General features: G+C 38.8%; 1 protein-coding gene across 5 annotated transcripts in view; it reads right to left on the reverse strand.

Annotated features, from left to right (window-relative positions):
- Positions 1 to 14631, reverse strand: part of MYO1B (myosin IB) — a 175636-nt gene that overhangs the window by 89081 nt on the left and 71924 nt on the right. For all 5 annotated transcript variants that reach the window (XM_058440104.1, XM_032755114.2, XM_032755113.2 and 2 more), the window contains one exon: positions 1302 to 1396. In XM_058440104.1, the coding sequence (XP_058296087.1) occupies positions 1302 to 1396 (95 nt within the window). The remainder of the gene's footprint in view (positions 1 to 1301; positions 1397 to 14631) is intronic.

A 14631-nucleotide genomic window follows, 5' to 3' on the forward strand; every position in this document is an offset into this window, starting at 1 on the left:
TCCCATGTGGAGGAGTCTACACCAGGTGGTTTATAACTAAAATCGCTTCAAAAATATGACACCATGTTTTCTGTTACCTAAGGCTTTTACATGCCAGTCCTTTTCCTTTCATTTCTGACCACCTAGAGCCTAGAACCTGCCTAGCCCTGCAAAACAATGGTGCTCAGTGTCTCCAAAGGGCTCAAGAAAGGGGGCTGGACACATTCATCTAACCACTCTTTCTTCAGCTGCATGGGGTGCAGGGAGGAGTTACTCCTAAGGCAAGTGGAGGAAAGAGTAGGTGTAGAAGGAAAACCATTTTGATGTAGAGAGTGAGCCTTTCAAGGCACAAATCTTTCTAAGAGCTTGTGAATAAAATGGATTCAGTCAGCTGACTCAACACCTATGGTAGATTTTCTTCTCTTGATCAATGGGAACTCAAAATGTGTAAATGTGACAACTAAACAGCCATGTAGAATAGAAACATTTAAAATTCCACCTTTGAATACTAAAAGAATTGACCAATTATCAGATTCTTATCTATAAAACAAAAGCATTTTACAGATGAAACTTTATGACAATACCATCTCCCTCACCATCTTCCTCCTCCACAGACTCATCAGTTCCATCAAAAAAACCCACCGACAACAGCAGCTTTAACCTTTCTAAGGTTGAATTCAGAGAATGTAGCTCTTCTGAATCTTTTCTAGGTAGCTGGGCACCATCTGTAAAGTCATTTTCTCACTCAAGACCACCAATCATATGAATTGCATTTATTAAAAGCACAAGGGGAAAAAAGCATAACCCTTCCATTTGGAGGGTTGTTTTATGCAAAGCTTGCCAGGTCTAAAAAATACATATAAAAATCTCAATTCTTCAGGCTTCAGAGGAAAACTCTTGGGTAAAATGTTAGCATTTTTCTGGTACCTTCCCTCACTTTTTAGCAAAGGTAGAGGGTGTTTGTACCCTCTTAAAACCTAAATAAATTGGCATTCTTGGGGAAGCAGTTTGAATCTGTAAGAGCACACAGGTTTAATGTCTTGGGAGAAAAGTAAAAAGATCTTGCACCATCCAGAGACTATGCTAAAAAGATCTAGAATCCAGCACTAGACTTCATATTGGTTGGGATCCCCTTGGATAGGCACCTTGTTTCTCTGGGGAGTCCAGAGAACATTCTGTGTTCCTAACCAGTATCCTCCTGCAGAAGCACCCTCACAGTGGCCCTGCGACAGATCTTGCTAAGGAGGCCCCACTGGTCCTCTTTGCTGTTGTCATTCTGTGCAGCATTTACCTTCTGCAGAGTTGCTTGGTAGGAGCCTTACCTGTTTTTCCTGCTCCGCTTTCCCCAGTAATGAGAATACATTGGTCCTTATCTTGATCTCGTAGGGATCTGTATGCTTCATCCGAAAGGGCAAAGCTGCAGGGGATAATGGAAAAAAATTCCTTAGAATTCAGATCATTATTATGTGTTTATCAGATGGAACTACGAGCTCCTTAAAGGGCCACTGTGATATGCTTTTGGAAAGCAAGCTATCACCTTTTATTTCCTTTGAATTCTTAAAATCCATAAATAAATAAACCCATCCTTCGTGGCACATGTTACCTTCTTCCATCTATTCTCTATTAACCAAAATAGTACTGTTTTATTGTACTCTAATGATATGCTTTATTTTTATATAAATATTTATTATTTATATAAATATATTTTTATATAAATATTTATTATTTATATAAATAAATAATTTATTTATTTATAAACCCAGCAAGATACATTTACGGGTTGTTAAACTAAAATCCAGGTAACTCAGACAAACAAGGAGAAAATGTTACACCACATGTCTAAAATTGGATAATGTTGAGATTTTTCAGGACAATACACTGAAGTTTCAATATGAGGGAAAAAAAATCTTTTCAAACATTAGAAAAATACTATCAAATACCAAATAGCTGATGTTACTACAATAAGTTAAATACAGAAATACTGCCTTTACAAACAAATGAATGAAACTGTAAGATCCATCAGAGGCAAAATTGGGTTTGCCAAGGTTTTTGTCCAGCCCAAGCCTCCCAAAATTCTAACCCTGCCTTAGGATGACAAAGGGCCTCTATCAAGTAAGGCCAGAGCAGTGCTCCTGTTGCTCTTCCCCACTTCAAAATTGACTAAAGTAAATTTTGCCCCTTCTAGCTAATTGAAAAAATGATTCTGACAATAACACAATGTATTTAAAATAGGTAAAGTCCTCACTTCATTTATTAACAAGTATTTGTTGAGAGTCTACTATGTGGCAAGAACAAGCTGGAAGTGTAGAGACTATTAATGCTTGACCCCTTCTTTCAGGAGTTCTCCGTCAAAAGGAGAGAAAGAGACAAAGAGAAAATGGAGCCAATACATTAGGCCCAATGATAAAGGTATGTGCAAAACATGGCAGAACAAAATGGAAACCTCAAAGGGGTGGAGATTGGACTCAGAGAAACTCAAGAGGTGGAAAACTCAGTCCTAAAGAATGAATGAGCAAGACAAATGTCTTTCAGGCAAAAATAAAGGCCAAAACATCATGGAGGTGGGGTGAAGGATTATGGGCAGTTCCATGTAGCTGGAAGGCAAAGCAAAGCATAATGAAGAGAGGATAAGAGATGAGCTGGGGAGAGAGATAGGCAGGTTCCAAATGAAAAACGAAAGAGCTGATAGGAAGCTTCAGTGCAGGATGATAAACAGCGAGTAGCAAAGTCAGACAGTAATTAGAATTAATAATATCCACATTTACCATGTACCAGAACTGCCTCCAAGCTCTTTACATTTAGTCATTTTAAATCTCACAACAAGACCAGCACAAAGCAAAGGCATAACTTGCTGAGGTCCACTGCCAGTGTGACACAGCAGGGCCAGAGCTAATGCCTGCGACTGACCACTGGGATACAGCACCTCTGCATTTTGCATAGACCACAGGGTGACAAGGGTGCAGAGAGCAACCAGTCTGCAGCCAGGAGACTTGTGAAGGACTGGGATACAGGAAGAGTGTACATTTGGCCAACCAGATCACAGAGAGCTGTTCACACCAGTCAAGGACTTTGGCTTTTCTTCCAAAGGCATAAGGAACCATAATAATGACAAATTACTGAACACCTTCGATGTGCCAGGAGCCCAGTAAAGTGTCCTAGGATTCACAATTGGATTTAATCTTCAACACAGATCTGCAAATTAAATGCTAGCCTCTTTAAAGAAACATGGTCTTAAGAGATGACATGAGAAGCCCGTGATCCCATTCTCAGAAGAGCCATAACTTGAACCCAGAAATACTGTGAATCACATTCTTCCCTCTCTCATCATGTTCTCTTACAATTATTTGCCAGCATATCTTACCTTCCAGCTGAACTACTGTGAGATCCTCAAGGATAGCCACCCCTAGTCTTATTTTGTAACCCTCGTATCAGTGAGTCTGCTGCCTTGCATATAATAAGTACTGTATACTCTAAGTGCATTTGTTGAATGAATGTATGAATAAAAGAAAATGACAGAAAAAAAGTAATAAAAAGATCTTGACACCAGGGTCTTTTTTGAATAACCGCTTGTTCTAGCTTGTTCCTTTGAACAATGTGCACTGATCTCTTTCTGTCTCTCAAAGCCCTTTCAACCATTCTCTACACAACCAAAGCCTTGCTCAAGTTCCATAGCTGCTTGTGGCCTTAGCCTTCTCTCCCATTCTCTGATTCCCCAGTCTGTGCACCACTGCATAATGGGGATAGTGGAAAACAATGAACACAGAGGCAGAAAACATCTCAGATGCAATTCCCTGGGCCCTATAGATGTATCTCAACACCTACTTGACTTTGAGCAAGTCATTACCATGGCCACGTACTTTAGAAGATCAAATAAAAGTGCATACAATTACTTTGAAAGTTACAAAGCCCTGAATAAATGTCAGAAAATCTTTGTGTGTTATAATTAGTTATGTACACACCTTCTTATTCCCTACCAGAATACAAACTCCTCTAGGGCAGAGCTTTTCTAATTAATCTTTATGCTATGTTTATGCCACAGAGACATAAACACGAAATGTAACCGATACCAAGTCATAAATGAAGGGATGGATGAATGAGTGGATGCTCTTGAAGCAGTGGCAAAGTCCCTACTGGTGAGAGCTCCATGAAGAATGACAAACAATGGGAAATTCATTTCTTCTATGACCTTCATGCAGGGAAGGAAAGCATTGCTTAGATTTTTTTTATGAGCCTTCCTCCCCTTCTGCTCCTCCAATGTTCAGATAATATTTCGAGATGCCACTTTCATTATCATCATTGGCAAGAAATGTAGGAAAACACATTACAGCAAATACAAACGAAGTTTTCCAATATACAATACATACTCACTGAATTCTTCATGTATTGTTGAATACAGACCTTTTTCCCATGCTCCTAGGACTACAACTTTGCATTATATTTACCACTGGTTCCAAAATAATGCAAAATGACTTCAAAAATGAGTAACATACATGGCACACACAAACGCGCACACACACACACACATACACACATATATACAAACACAAGGCTTTAGAAGATCAAATGACCCTGTTGTGAGTTCATTTTCAGTCAAAGAACCTAAGTTGAATACTTTTCTTCTCTATCCAGGCTGAAATACTTAACTGCTGTCCTCAAAGACAGGGTCTCATTCATCTAACAGAGAGTATAATTTTAATAGAAGACAAAGGCTAAAACGGATTTATTCTTTCAGGATTCTAGAGAGCCACTGAGTTCAAAGTGACGTGAAAATTTACCAATTAAAGTACTTAAGCACTGGAAAAATTGGCTTGTAACTACTGGCATACCCATCTCAAGCACAGTATAAATGTCATCATACTTATTTCTTATAAACACAGATCTTCAATTTCTTTAAAAAAAAAAAAAGGGCGGGGGCAAAAGGGAGGGCCCCAAAGAACACGAATCCCCCTCCCAATCTTGTTCCTCTCCCTCTCTGGCAATATGAGCACGTACCCATCATCAGCTCCAACATTTATAACTATAAACTGAAACCACATGCCAGTCTTCCAAGCCACTCTGTAATTAAGGAATCTAAATAAATCTTTAGAGAAGTCTTTAGTTAAAAACAGTTGTGACCCATATGCTTCACATTATTTTGTGACCGTGTCAGCATTGTTATTTACCACACAGAGAAATGAATGGTTAATTATAATATAATGACGATAGCGTAAGGGAGTGAACACGGTTTTAGTCCTACCACATTAAGGGCATGGTTTCATCCTCTTCTTCTGTCCTCTAGTTGAGCTCTAAGAATAGGGTCAGCCTGATGTTTAAAGGCGATCTCCCCTTCATTTCCAGATCAGCTACACAGCTGTTCTTTGAGAGCCAAACTTTCCCCAGGACTAAGTATGTTTCCAAACAGCTATATCTATCACTTTTAGGTTTTAGAAGTTTGGTTTGGGGCTCATCTGTTATTTTCTGTCAGGGTGGAATGCTGGGTTGCATGTTCACAATTGTCTAGCTGGTATTTATGTTCCTCTCCCATCTTATTTCTGTTCAGAGTGTTCATCAGAGTGGTTCTACTTTCATGGCCATCAGACACAATGGCAAGGATTCTTTCCCCAAAACTCCATGTTCTCCACCCTGCCATTTCCTTCCTAGGTTTGTTTCACCTCAAGTGCAAAGCAGAAAAGATGTCTGTGACACCCAAATACATCCAAAGCTTACGCTCTTTCAAACATGGCCCCATGTTTCAGCCTCTCCGGCTCTTCCCTATAGAGTTGCCTGAGAAATCATTCTCCAAAGCCAATCTAATCCATTCTGAGAACTGGTAGTTGGACCTCTCCATTAGCCAAAGTGTTTAACAGAACTAAATTTGTCTCAGGAAACTTACCTGAACTTAGATAACTGTTTCTACCTTCTTATTTCAAGTCATTTTCTTCAAAAGCTCTCAAAATGGTATTCCTTTTCATTGAATCTTTAGCCCTAGAGTACTTTCAAATAACACCAGGAAATTCTCCTTCTGAATTCAACCCTCTCAAAATAGCTCAGTCTCAAAATTCCCACCTACAATTAAGATATACAAGTCTCAACTATTTATTTTCCTTACTAGCTCTGGTTTAGTCCTAAAACTGGGTGTTTCTAAACTAACCCCCCAAAAAGTGTTTTTTAAAAATGCCTAACCTCCATGTGCTTCCCCAATTCTAACTTCACACTAAGCCCAGTCAGGATTGAGGTGGTCCATAAGGACATGGAAGAGAAGGAAAAGGAGAAAGGGAATTATGTATGGTGTGTTTTGCATGGAAACCTTGAGTTTTCTTAAGGAGAGGCACCACGCTGGCCTTCCTTATATCTTTATATCTATAATTGTCTCATATTCTTAATTCAGAAACATTTGCCCAATTGGAAAATATCCCCAAGTTGATATTTTGATATCACTGTCAAGTTAGTGTTATGCCCTTCCACCAGACATTCATCTTATCACATCTTAAGGTAAAACTTTAGGGAAAATAAGTCTTTATAGTTATTTGTACCTTTATCCTGGAAAGCTTCACTGCAGTCTTGTCCTATGCCAGTATAAGCATGGTAATTTAATTTATGTACACATTACAGTTACCCCTGCTAGCCACAACACTGGTAAACATTCCTAAATAGTTCAAGCTTCAGGGCAAGAAAAGGTAGAAAAGCCTTTCAAAATAAATGACAATGGGCAGAGTGTGCACTATGCAGTAAAAAGAAAACAATGTGAAAACAAACATAACAGATGGGACTAGGGGGAGATGGATGGTAAATATACCTAAATGGTTGGAAGGCTTCTACATTTCACATAAAGTGGGAAAATGTTAACTCTATATGGATTCTAAAAAGTTAAGGTATATTATAATCCCTAGAACAACCCATGAAGAACTATAGCCAAAATAACTAAAAAGTAAATGGAATTATATGAATAAAAAATTCAAATAATCCAAAAGAAGCCAAGAATAGGGGAACAAAAAACAAAGAAACAAAAAAAGAGGGAAGAAACAGAAATAAATAATTGAATGACAAATTAAATCTAACCATGTCAAAAATTACATTAAATGTCAGTGGACAAAATACTCCAATTAAAAGGCAGAGAATGTGAGAATGAATATAAAAAGACTCAACTATATGTGCCTACAGGAATGACATTTAAAATATAAAATCATAGATAGGTTGAAAGGAAATAAAATAGAAAAAGACATACCATACAACAACAACTTATTTTTTTTAAGGCATTGTACTTTTATTTTTATACATCTAATCTCAAAGAAGTCCCTAGTTGCCATCCCAATATAACAAAGATGCTATGCCATAGCATGACAGATGGCAGAATGCAGGTGAAAATTATCTTAGAAAATGAGCTACAATCATTTTTTCTAAGACTGTTTTATTGACATGTAATTTTCTAATTTCATTTACATTCTTATATCCTAAACATAAGTGGCCGTGTTGCTTTCCTTTGGCTACATAACCGGAAAAGGATTGTTTTTATTGGCTGCAAAACAAAAATAATATCATCAAGATAAATCATTTTAAGATGACATCTGTTTTAGAATGACAACAGTAAAGCATCAAATAAAGCTCGAAAGTCAGGCTTTAAAATAAGATGTTATGAATATGCATTTTAGTTTCTTCTTCCTTTAGAATCATTCTTGTTTCCAAAACACAGATCTCACAATATTTTTGTGAAATTTCACAGATTACCCAGGTCAGCCTCAACATATACCACGTTTCACATTTTTTTAAATGGGTCACTGAAAAATATACTTTAATCTTGGCAGTCAAATGTAACCACTAAGGAGGAAAATCATACTATCTGAATGTTACGTGTATATAAAATGGTTCCACATGTGTTACGATGTTTTAAAAACTAGAAATCCCTGTGTAAGACACCTTCAAAACAGAGCAACTCCATCTTGAATAGGGACTGGGTAAAATAAAGCTGGGACCTATTGGGCTGCATTCCCAAAAGGTTAGGCATTCTTAGTCACGGGATGAGATAAGAGGTCAGCACAAGATACAAGTCATAAAGACCCTGCTGATAAAATAGTATGTGGTTAAAAAAAAGCCGGCCAAAACTCACCAAAACCAAGATGGCAATGAAAGAGACCTCTGGTCCTCCTCACTGCTCATTACACACTAATTATAATGCATTGGCATGCTAAAAGATACTCCCACCAGCACCATGACAATCTACAAATGCTATGGCAACATCTGGAAGTTACCCTACATGGTCTAAAAAGGGGAGGAACCCTCAGTTCCAGGACTTGCCCACCCCTTTCCCGGAAAACTCGAGAATAATCCACACCTTGTTTAGCATATGATCAAGAAATAACCACAAAAAAAGCCAACCAGCAGCCCTTGGGGCTTCTGTCTAGAGAGTAGCCATTCTTTTGTTTCTCTGATTCTCTAATAAACTTGTTTGTCACTTACTCTGTGATCTCACCCCAAATTCTTTCTTGCATAAGATCCAAGAACCCTCTCTCTTGGGGTCTGGATTGGTACCCCTTTCCCATAACACCTGCATAATTGGACAAGAAACTCTTCTACTTCAGCATTAGAATTAATAAGAAAAGCTCATTATTTCAGGAGTTCACATCCTAGTCACAGAAAATAATGTAAAACAGAAGGGGTAGTTTTCTTTCAAGATTTTAGAACTTTTATTTGTAATCCTCGTGACAAAGAAGCTTAGGGACACCCCAAAAGTTTTTCTAGCCTGGAGGCCTGACCATTATCAAATCATAATGGAGATCCTCAAGTCTGCCCCAGCCAGGACCAGCTTGCTAAGAGTTACTCAACAAAATAAGCACCTTTCCTTCTACTGGACTGGTAAGAATGTGAACTGGGCCAAAGAGTGACTCTTTTTCAAAGGTGGATTGCAAAAGCCAGGTATTGGAGACACACATTAGGAAGTAGATAAGGGATTTAGAGAGACTAAATTATCCCAGGAAGGAAAAGGACTGAACTTAAGATATAAAAGCAGAGAGAAGGAAACATCTGTCTTGAGGGCCTGGAAGCTGCTCTTTGGAATTTAGTAGCAATCCCTTGTGCTGCTGAGGACTTCCTTCTGAAACTTGCTTCAAAGAAAACAGTATCTAGAAATGCCCTAGGCATGAAACCACCACAGGGGGGAGGTTCCCCACAGGGGGGAGGTTCCCCACAGCAGAGCATCCTGTTGGGGTTTGGCAAGAGGTCAAAAGCAAAAAGGCTAATTCTATTTCTTTATCTGCCCTTGCTACTGCAGGCTGTTATCTCACAAATTAATAAGCATGAATGGCTTCCATTGCCTTGATTTAATCTCTTAATAACTAAAATGGAAGAGTATGTGGAAGCAGGGGTGAGGTCATCCAGAAGAGCAGGGCTCCCAAAGGATTCCATGGATATTCATGAGGTAAGAGGCGTTGTACTCACTGTGAGGGCTCTGAGGATGATGATTAAGAGAATCTGTCGTCTAGAAGCTTAAAATCTAACAAGAAAGACATCTAAGTTCCCCCACAAAAAGGGGGTAGGAGAAGGTAATAAACATATCCGTAAACTCCTAAAGATATTCAGAAAAGGAAAAGATGACTTCTACTGAGAGAGGCATGTCATGGAAAGCTGCAAAATCTGAACCCCAACGCATATGCAAGGAAAGAGGCTGGGAGAAAGCAGACAGCAGGGAGGAAATTATGCTATTTCCCCAATCCAGAAATTAACCAAACACATTGATTTGGGGAAAAGAACAAATATGCAATTGGGGCTCTTAATTCAAATTCATTAAGTTCTTAAAGCATTTTTACTATCTCTTTTAACAAAAGAATTCTAACAATCACCTTTTAATACCCAACTCTTTTTAAAAGAATTGCACAGCTATGGTCTACAAGAATAGCCATTCTGGCTCACTTTAAACAAATTCCCAACACAAATGTTTCCAAACTTTTTGGCAAAAATGGCTTATTTCAATTAATTTCATGATCGATTTTTATGACTTTGTTACAGGCAACTAAATCATGGAAACACCTATCTCAAGAGAAGTTACTCTACAGACCTTGCTAATCACCTTTACAACTTAATGCTAAATTTAACGTTGCGCTTATTAAAAAGAATGGTTTCTGATTTTTTGCAGACAGATGTTCCCTACTGATTTAAAGCTTTAAAAAGCAGCACCTCATATGCCACTTTTTCTTTGTCTAACTTAGAAACACATTCTGATCTAAAGTACGTCATATCCACATCCCAAAGAGACTGCTTGGTTAAGTGAAGCTTTCATGTTTACAAGAGTCAAATGTAAAACATTCTCCTCTAACTCTGACAGCCCCCAGTGCCCCATCTGCCCTAGAAAGCACTGTGCTGGGGACCTGAATAGCACCATATACTGTGGAAGTGCAGAGAGATCTGGCTCAGGTTATCACAGAAGGCAATAGGTAGAGATGCCATTTGTACTGGAACCCCAAGTACATACTGTCTGATTTTTTTTTTTAATGCATAAAGGAGAGAAAATGGACAGTAGTAAAGGGCTATCAACTTCTTCAAGCTTTGGTTTGTGCTTGAAGCCTCACAGGGCTGTGCAGAGGATGTCTATAAAGTACCCTGGGTCTGAAATGCAGCAGGTGCTCAATAAAACACTAAAAGGTATGCGGGGGCTGAATCTGTGGGTGTGCCTTACAGAATCAAGGTCATCAATCTATTCATGTTTAGGAAAACCAAATCTGTAGCCATTTCATGGAGTGGCTGCAAAATTCAATTAAATCTACCAATATTAATGAGATGCCTGAATACAGATAGATACTTGCACATACATACACACAAACCACTGTGTATATACCATGAAATGTCTGAGCTTGCATATATTATTGTACAGAAAGAAAAGTGAATTGGCAAAATAATAAAAATAAGAATAATAAGAGTCTTCCTTGTTAATAGCTAAATTCATATGATACTGTAAAGAAGGAAGCATTCTGCGAATAATTTTAAGATAATTCAGTACTCCTTAATTCAATAAACATTTTATGTGCCAGGAGAGTGTCAGGCAGAGGAATACAAAGGATACTGTCCCTACCCTCAGGAGCTCAGTTTAGAGAAATCATGTGCTATCTAACTAGAAAATAATTTAGTGATGTGAGGACAAGTCATCTGGTCCATGTTGCCTATTGAAAACAACAACAACAAAACCTTTCCCCAAAGCATGAGAGGAATACTAAGACCAGAAAAAAGTTTTTTTGAATTAAAATTTTGCTTTTCTTCTTTCATCCAGCCACCCAATACCTTCCAAAGCTACCCTTTCCTTACCATCACCAGCTTGCCATTGTCTTAGAGGAGTTTCTCATTTTTGGCCTTTGGGAACCTCTTAATGGGGATTTCTATATCTAAACAAGACATTTTCACAAGCCATCTTGATATAATGCTGTCAAAATATGTCATTTTTTCCTTACCATGACTCCTTCTCCATTCCTAATCTTGTCCCCCTTGTAGCCAGATTTAACTTCATACATTTAAACATTTCTGTAAGAAATTTGTTAGAACTCAAAGCAAAATTGTATCAGTTCTGTCCCCCAAAACTATGGTTCAAGGATGTACTCTGATTATAAGTATAATGCATTTATTTTGCTTAGGCACCAGAGAGATGTCTTAGCAACAGGTCCAAGGATTTTGGGGGCAGTCTTGACTGACATGATCCTAATGTGGTCCGGAGGCTCAACATCCCACCATACCCAGGGTTTATGATGTACCTATTCAAACAAGGTTTGCAAATTTGGAACAGAGATAAAATGTGGAAACCCTTCCTCTAGACTTTCAAATAGAAAACAAGTAAGTTCCATCATGACTTAGCCAAATCCATGTCTTAATTTTAAAAAGAAAATCAGTGACTCAAAAGGACATGAGAGGATGATGATTCAGACCATGGAGAGAGAAGCCCCCTCAGAGACTGAGCAGGCTCCAGGCCTAGAGTGACTGACAGCTTTCTCTGAGAGGACTGTGTATGGTCAACATAGTAGGGCTTATGTGAGTGTATCTTCCAAATGGTTTCCACTCCCATTCCCTCCCTTACCCCAGTCCTGGTTGCCACTCTAAGGAAAGGGTTTCAACAATAAGGAAGCTCAAGATGCCAAGTCTGGTCTGCACATTACTTGAGATTGCTTATGTTTATGGTGTTTTCAGTGCTAAAATGTCTGCATAACAAAATGACTTCAAAGTCGTCACATAAGAATGGGTAAAGCAAAAATATCATATACCACTCTGCCTGCAGGCTCTCTTCCCTGCAGCCCTCCTCTTCCTTACTGGAGTTAGCCTAAAATGCAAAGAGGCGACTCCCTCCCTCATCAGTTTACAAACTTGCTATGCTCTCCACCAATCCAGACAGAGCCTGGCCCTGGACTTTAGGCAGGGAGTGACTAAACAGCCATGCTTTAAGCTATGTGACTGCTAGAGGAAGATTTAACACTGGTACACAGAAAGTGCCCTGATACAAAGGGTTTCAAACAACCGTTGCTTGCTTCCATCACACAGACAGTGCTGCTTCAGAACACATCCAAATGCAGAGCACTCAAATACTGCTTCAAGTGTTATAAGTCATGTCAATACGTCTCAAAAGTGGCTACAAGAAAATGACTATGCTGAAATATCACACACAGATTACATATATATTTTTTGAGAGAAGCAAACACTTGGATCTGCAAGCAGGAAGTTGGTATTTGTTACTACATATCTGCAGGAGCTTAAAGTTATCTGATAAAAGACTAGAGACAATCCTCCCAGAACAGCTGGGTAGAAGCGAGAGACCTTGGATCAGAACAGAGACTGCTTCAGGGTAATCTGGAGACAGGCATCAGGTCCTTGGGAGCTCTACATAGTACACATATTTTTATTACAAAATATAAGCTTGATACAAGCTTGTATCTTCAATATGAAAGCTCCATTTCTATATACCCAGACTGATTTCTGGTTACCCAGAGAGGTCAAAACCAGGCAAGACACACTCATACAGAATCAAATCCTAAAAGCTTGATTTCTCACTGATGTGCTACAGATTACAAAGCAAGCAAGGCCCTTCTCTAGAGCTGGCCCTGCTGTTTTTCCTGGCTCATTCCCCTGGAACTCCCTGCCTCTCAGCTCGCTCTAGGAGTCCCTTGCCTGTACACCTATAAAATCCTATTTCTGCATCTATTACAGCCTTGTAATATGGTGTGTGATATGTTGTGTTTTAAGTTTGGAAGACTTTTTTGTTTACAGTTTCTCTCTTTTGAGAGTGGAAATTAAGACTTGTCATCTAGTGCCTAGCACAGTGCAACACATGGTATATGTGCAGAAAAAAACTGCTGTAATTAATCCTAACATCACCTTTTCTCCTATTCATGCAAAAAAAAGAAATAAAATTAATGTATGGCATTTTCAAAGTCTATGTTTGCTTGCCAACTATTTACAAATAATAAAGAGGAAATGAAATGTTATTTCAGTAGGCATATATAAGTGCACATTCATATGCTTACAAAGAGCTCTGTGGGTTTAAAATACTCAAAGAATTAAGTTAAAGAGGAGTGAGGCCCTATTTTATACTCTAGTTAAAATTTTTCATTTGGGTTATTTGGATTCAGCAATTCTGTCTAATGCTGGTCTGTATAAATTCAATGTGAAGACATAGGCAAACAGTCACCTAAAATCTCCTTTTAAAAGTCAAAGTGTGGGGTGGGGGGAGGGGGGAACGACAGCATTAGGAGATAATACCTAATGCTAAATGACGAGTTAATGGGTGGAACACACCAACATGGCACATGTATACACATGTAACAAACCTGTACATTGTATACATGTACCCTAAAACTTAAAGTATAATAATAATAAAATTTAAAAAAAAAAGTGTGATTACATTTGCACTAGTAACATTGCAGGCTCTTGCTAGTTCTTGAACTAAGGAGCAAAGACAATTACAGTCATCTTCAGAGCTGGCTAATGAGAATATGCTGCTCCTATCCTTCCTACCTTGCTTACAGTCTCCAGCTGATAATGCCCTCTTGTCTCCAAAAACTGTATGGTCAGTTCTCTAGGTCCCCCTTGAACAAGTATCACTTTTATCCTCATTTCCTTCTTGAGTTCTATAGCCGATGTATCCAGTGCCTACAATCTGCCAACGACTGTGCCCAGCATTGGGCAGGATGCAAAAATAAAAATGAGGCTGCCCCTGCTCTCCAGATCCTGAAGTCCAAGGCTCTCTCTCCAACATGGCTTGCTAAAGCTACCAAGAGCTACCTATCACAGTCCCCTTCTGCCTCCGCACATCAAATACATCCTCCTCCAAAGAAGGATTACTTTCAGTGTTCCAAATTTATGTTGAGAACAGGTTTTCTGCACCAACAAAATCACTGAAACCCGCAGAGGTGTGGCACTCAAAATTTTCCTGGATGAATGAACCAATACATCTTCAAAGACTCCACACATTAAATCTTCCTAACTTAAATTGCTAGGAGACTGCCTAGAAAAGCTACAGTGACAACCCTCTGCTCCTCACCTGCATGCCGTTCTTGCCACTGAAATCTGACATGCTGTCACATCCAATCAACTCAGTGACAAGTCCTAGGATGATGCCAGAGGACCCTCACTGGAGCTTTCTATATGCCAATGGTAGGCTTGCTGACAGAGAAGAAAATCTACTGAGATTTGGAATGAAGGTACATGTCT

The sequence above is a fragment of the Hylobates moloch genome, unplaced genomic scaffold (genome assembly GCF_009828535.3).
Source record: "Hylobates moloch isolate HMO894 unplaced genomic scaffold, HMol_V3 SCAFFOLD_1, whole genome shotgun sequence".
Taxonomy (NCBI): domain Eukaryota; kingdom Metazoa; phylum Chordata; class Mammalia; order Primates; family Hylobatidae; genus Hylobates; species Hylobates moloch.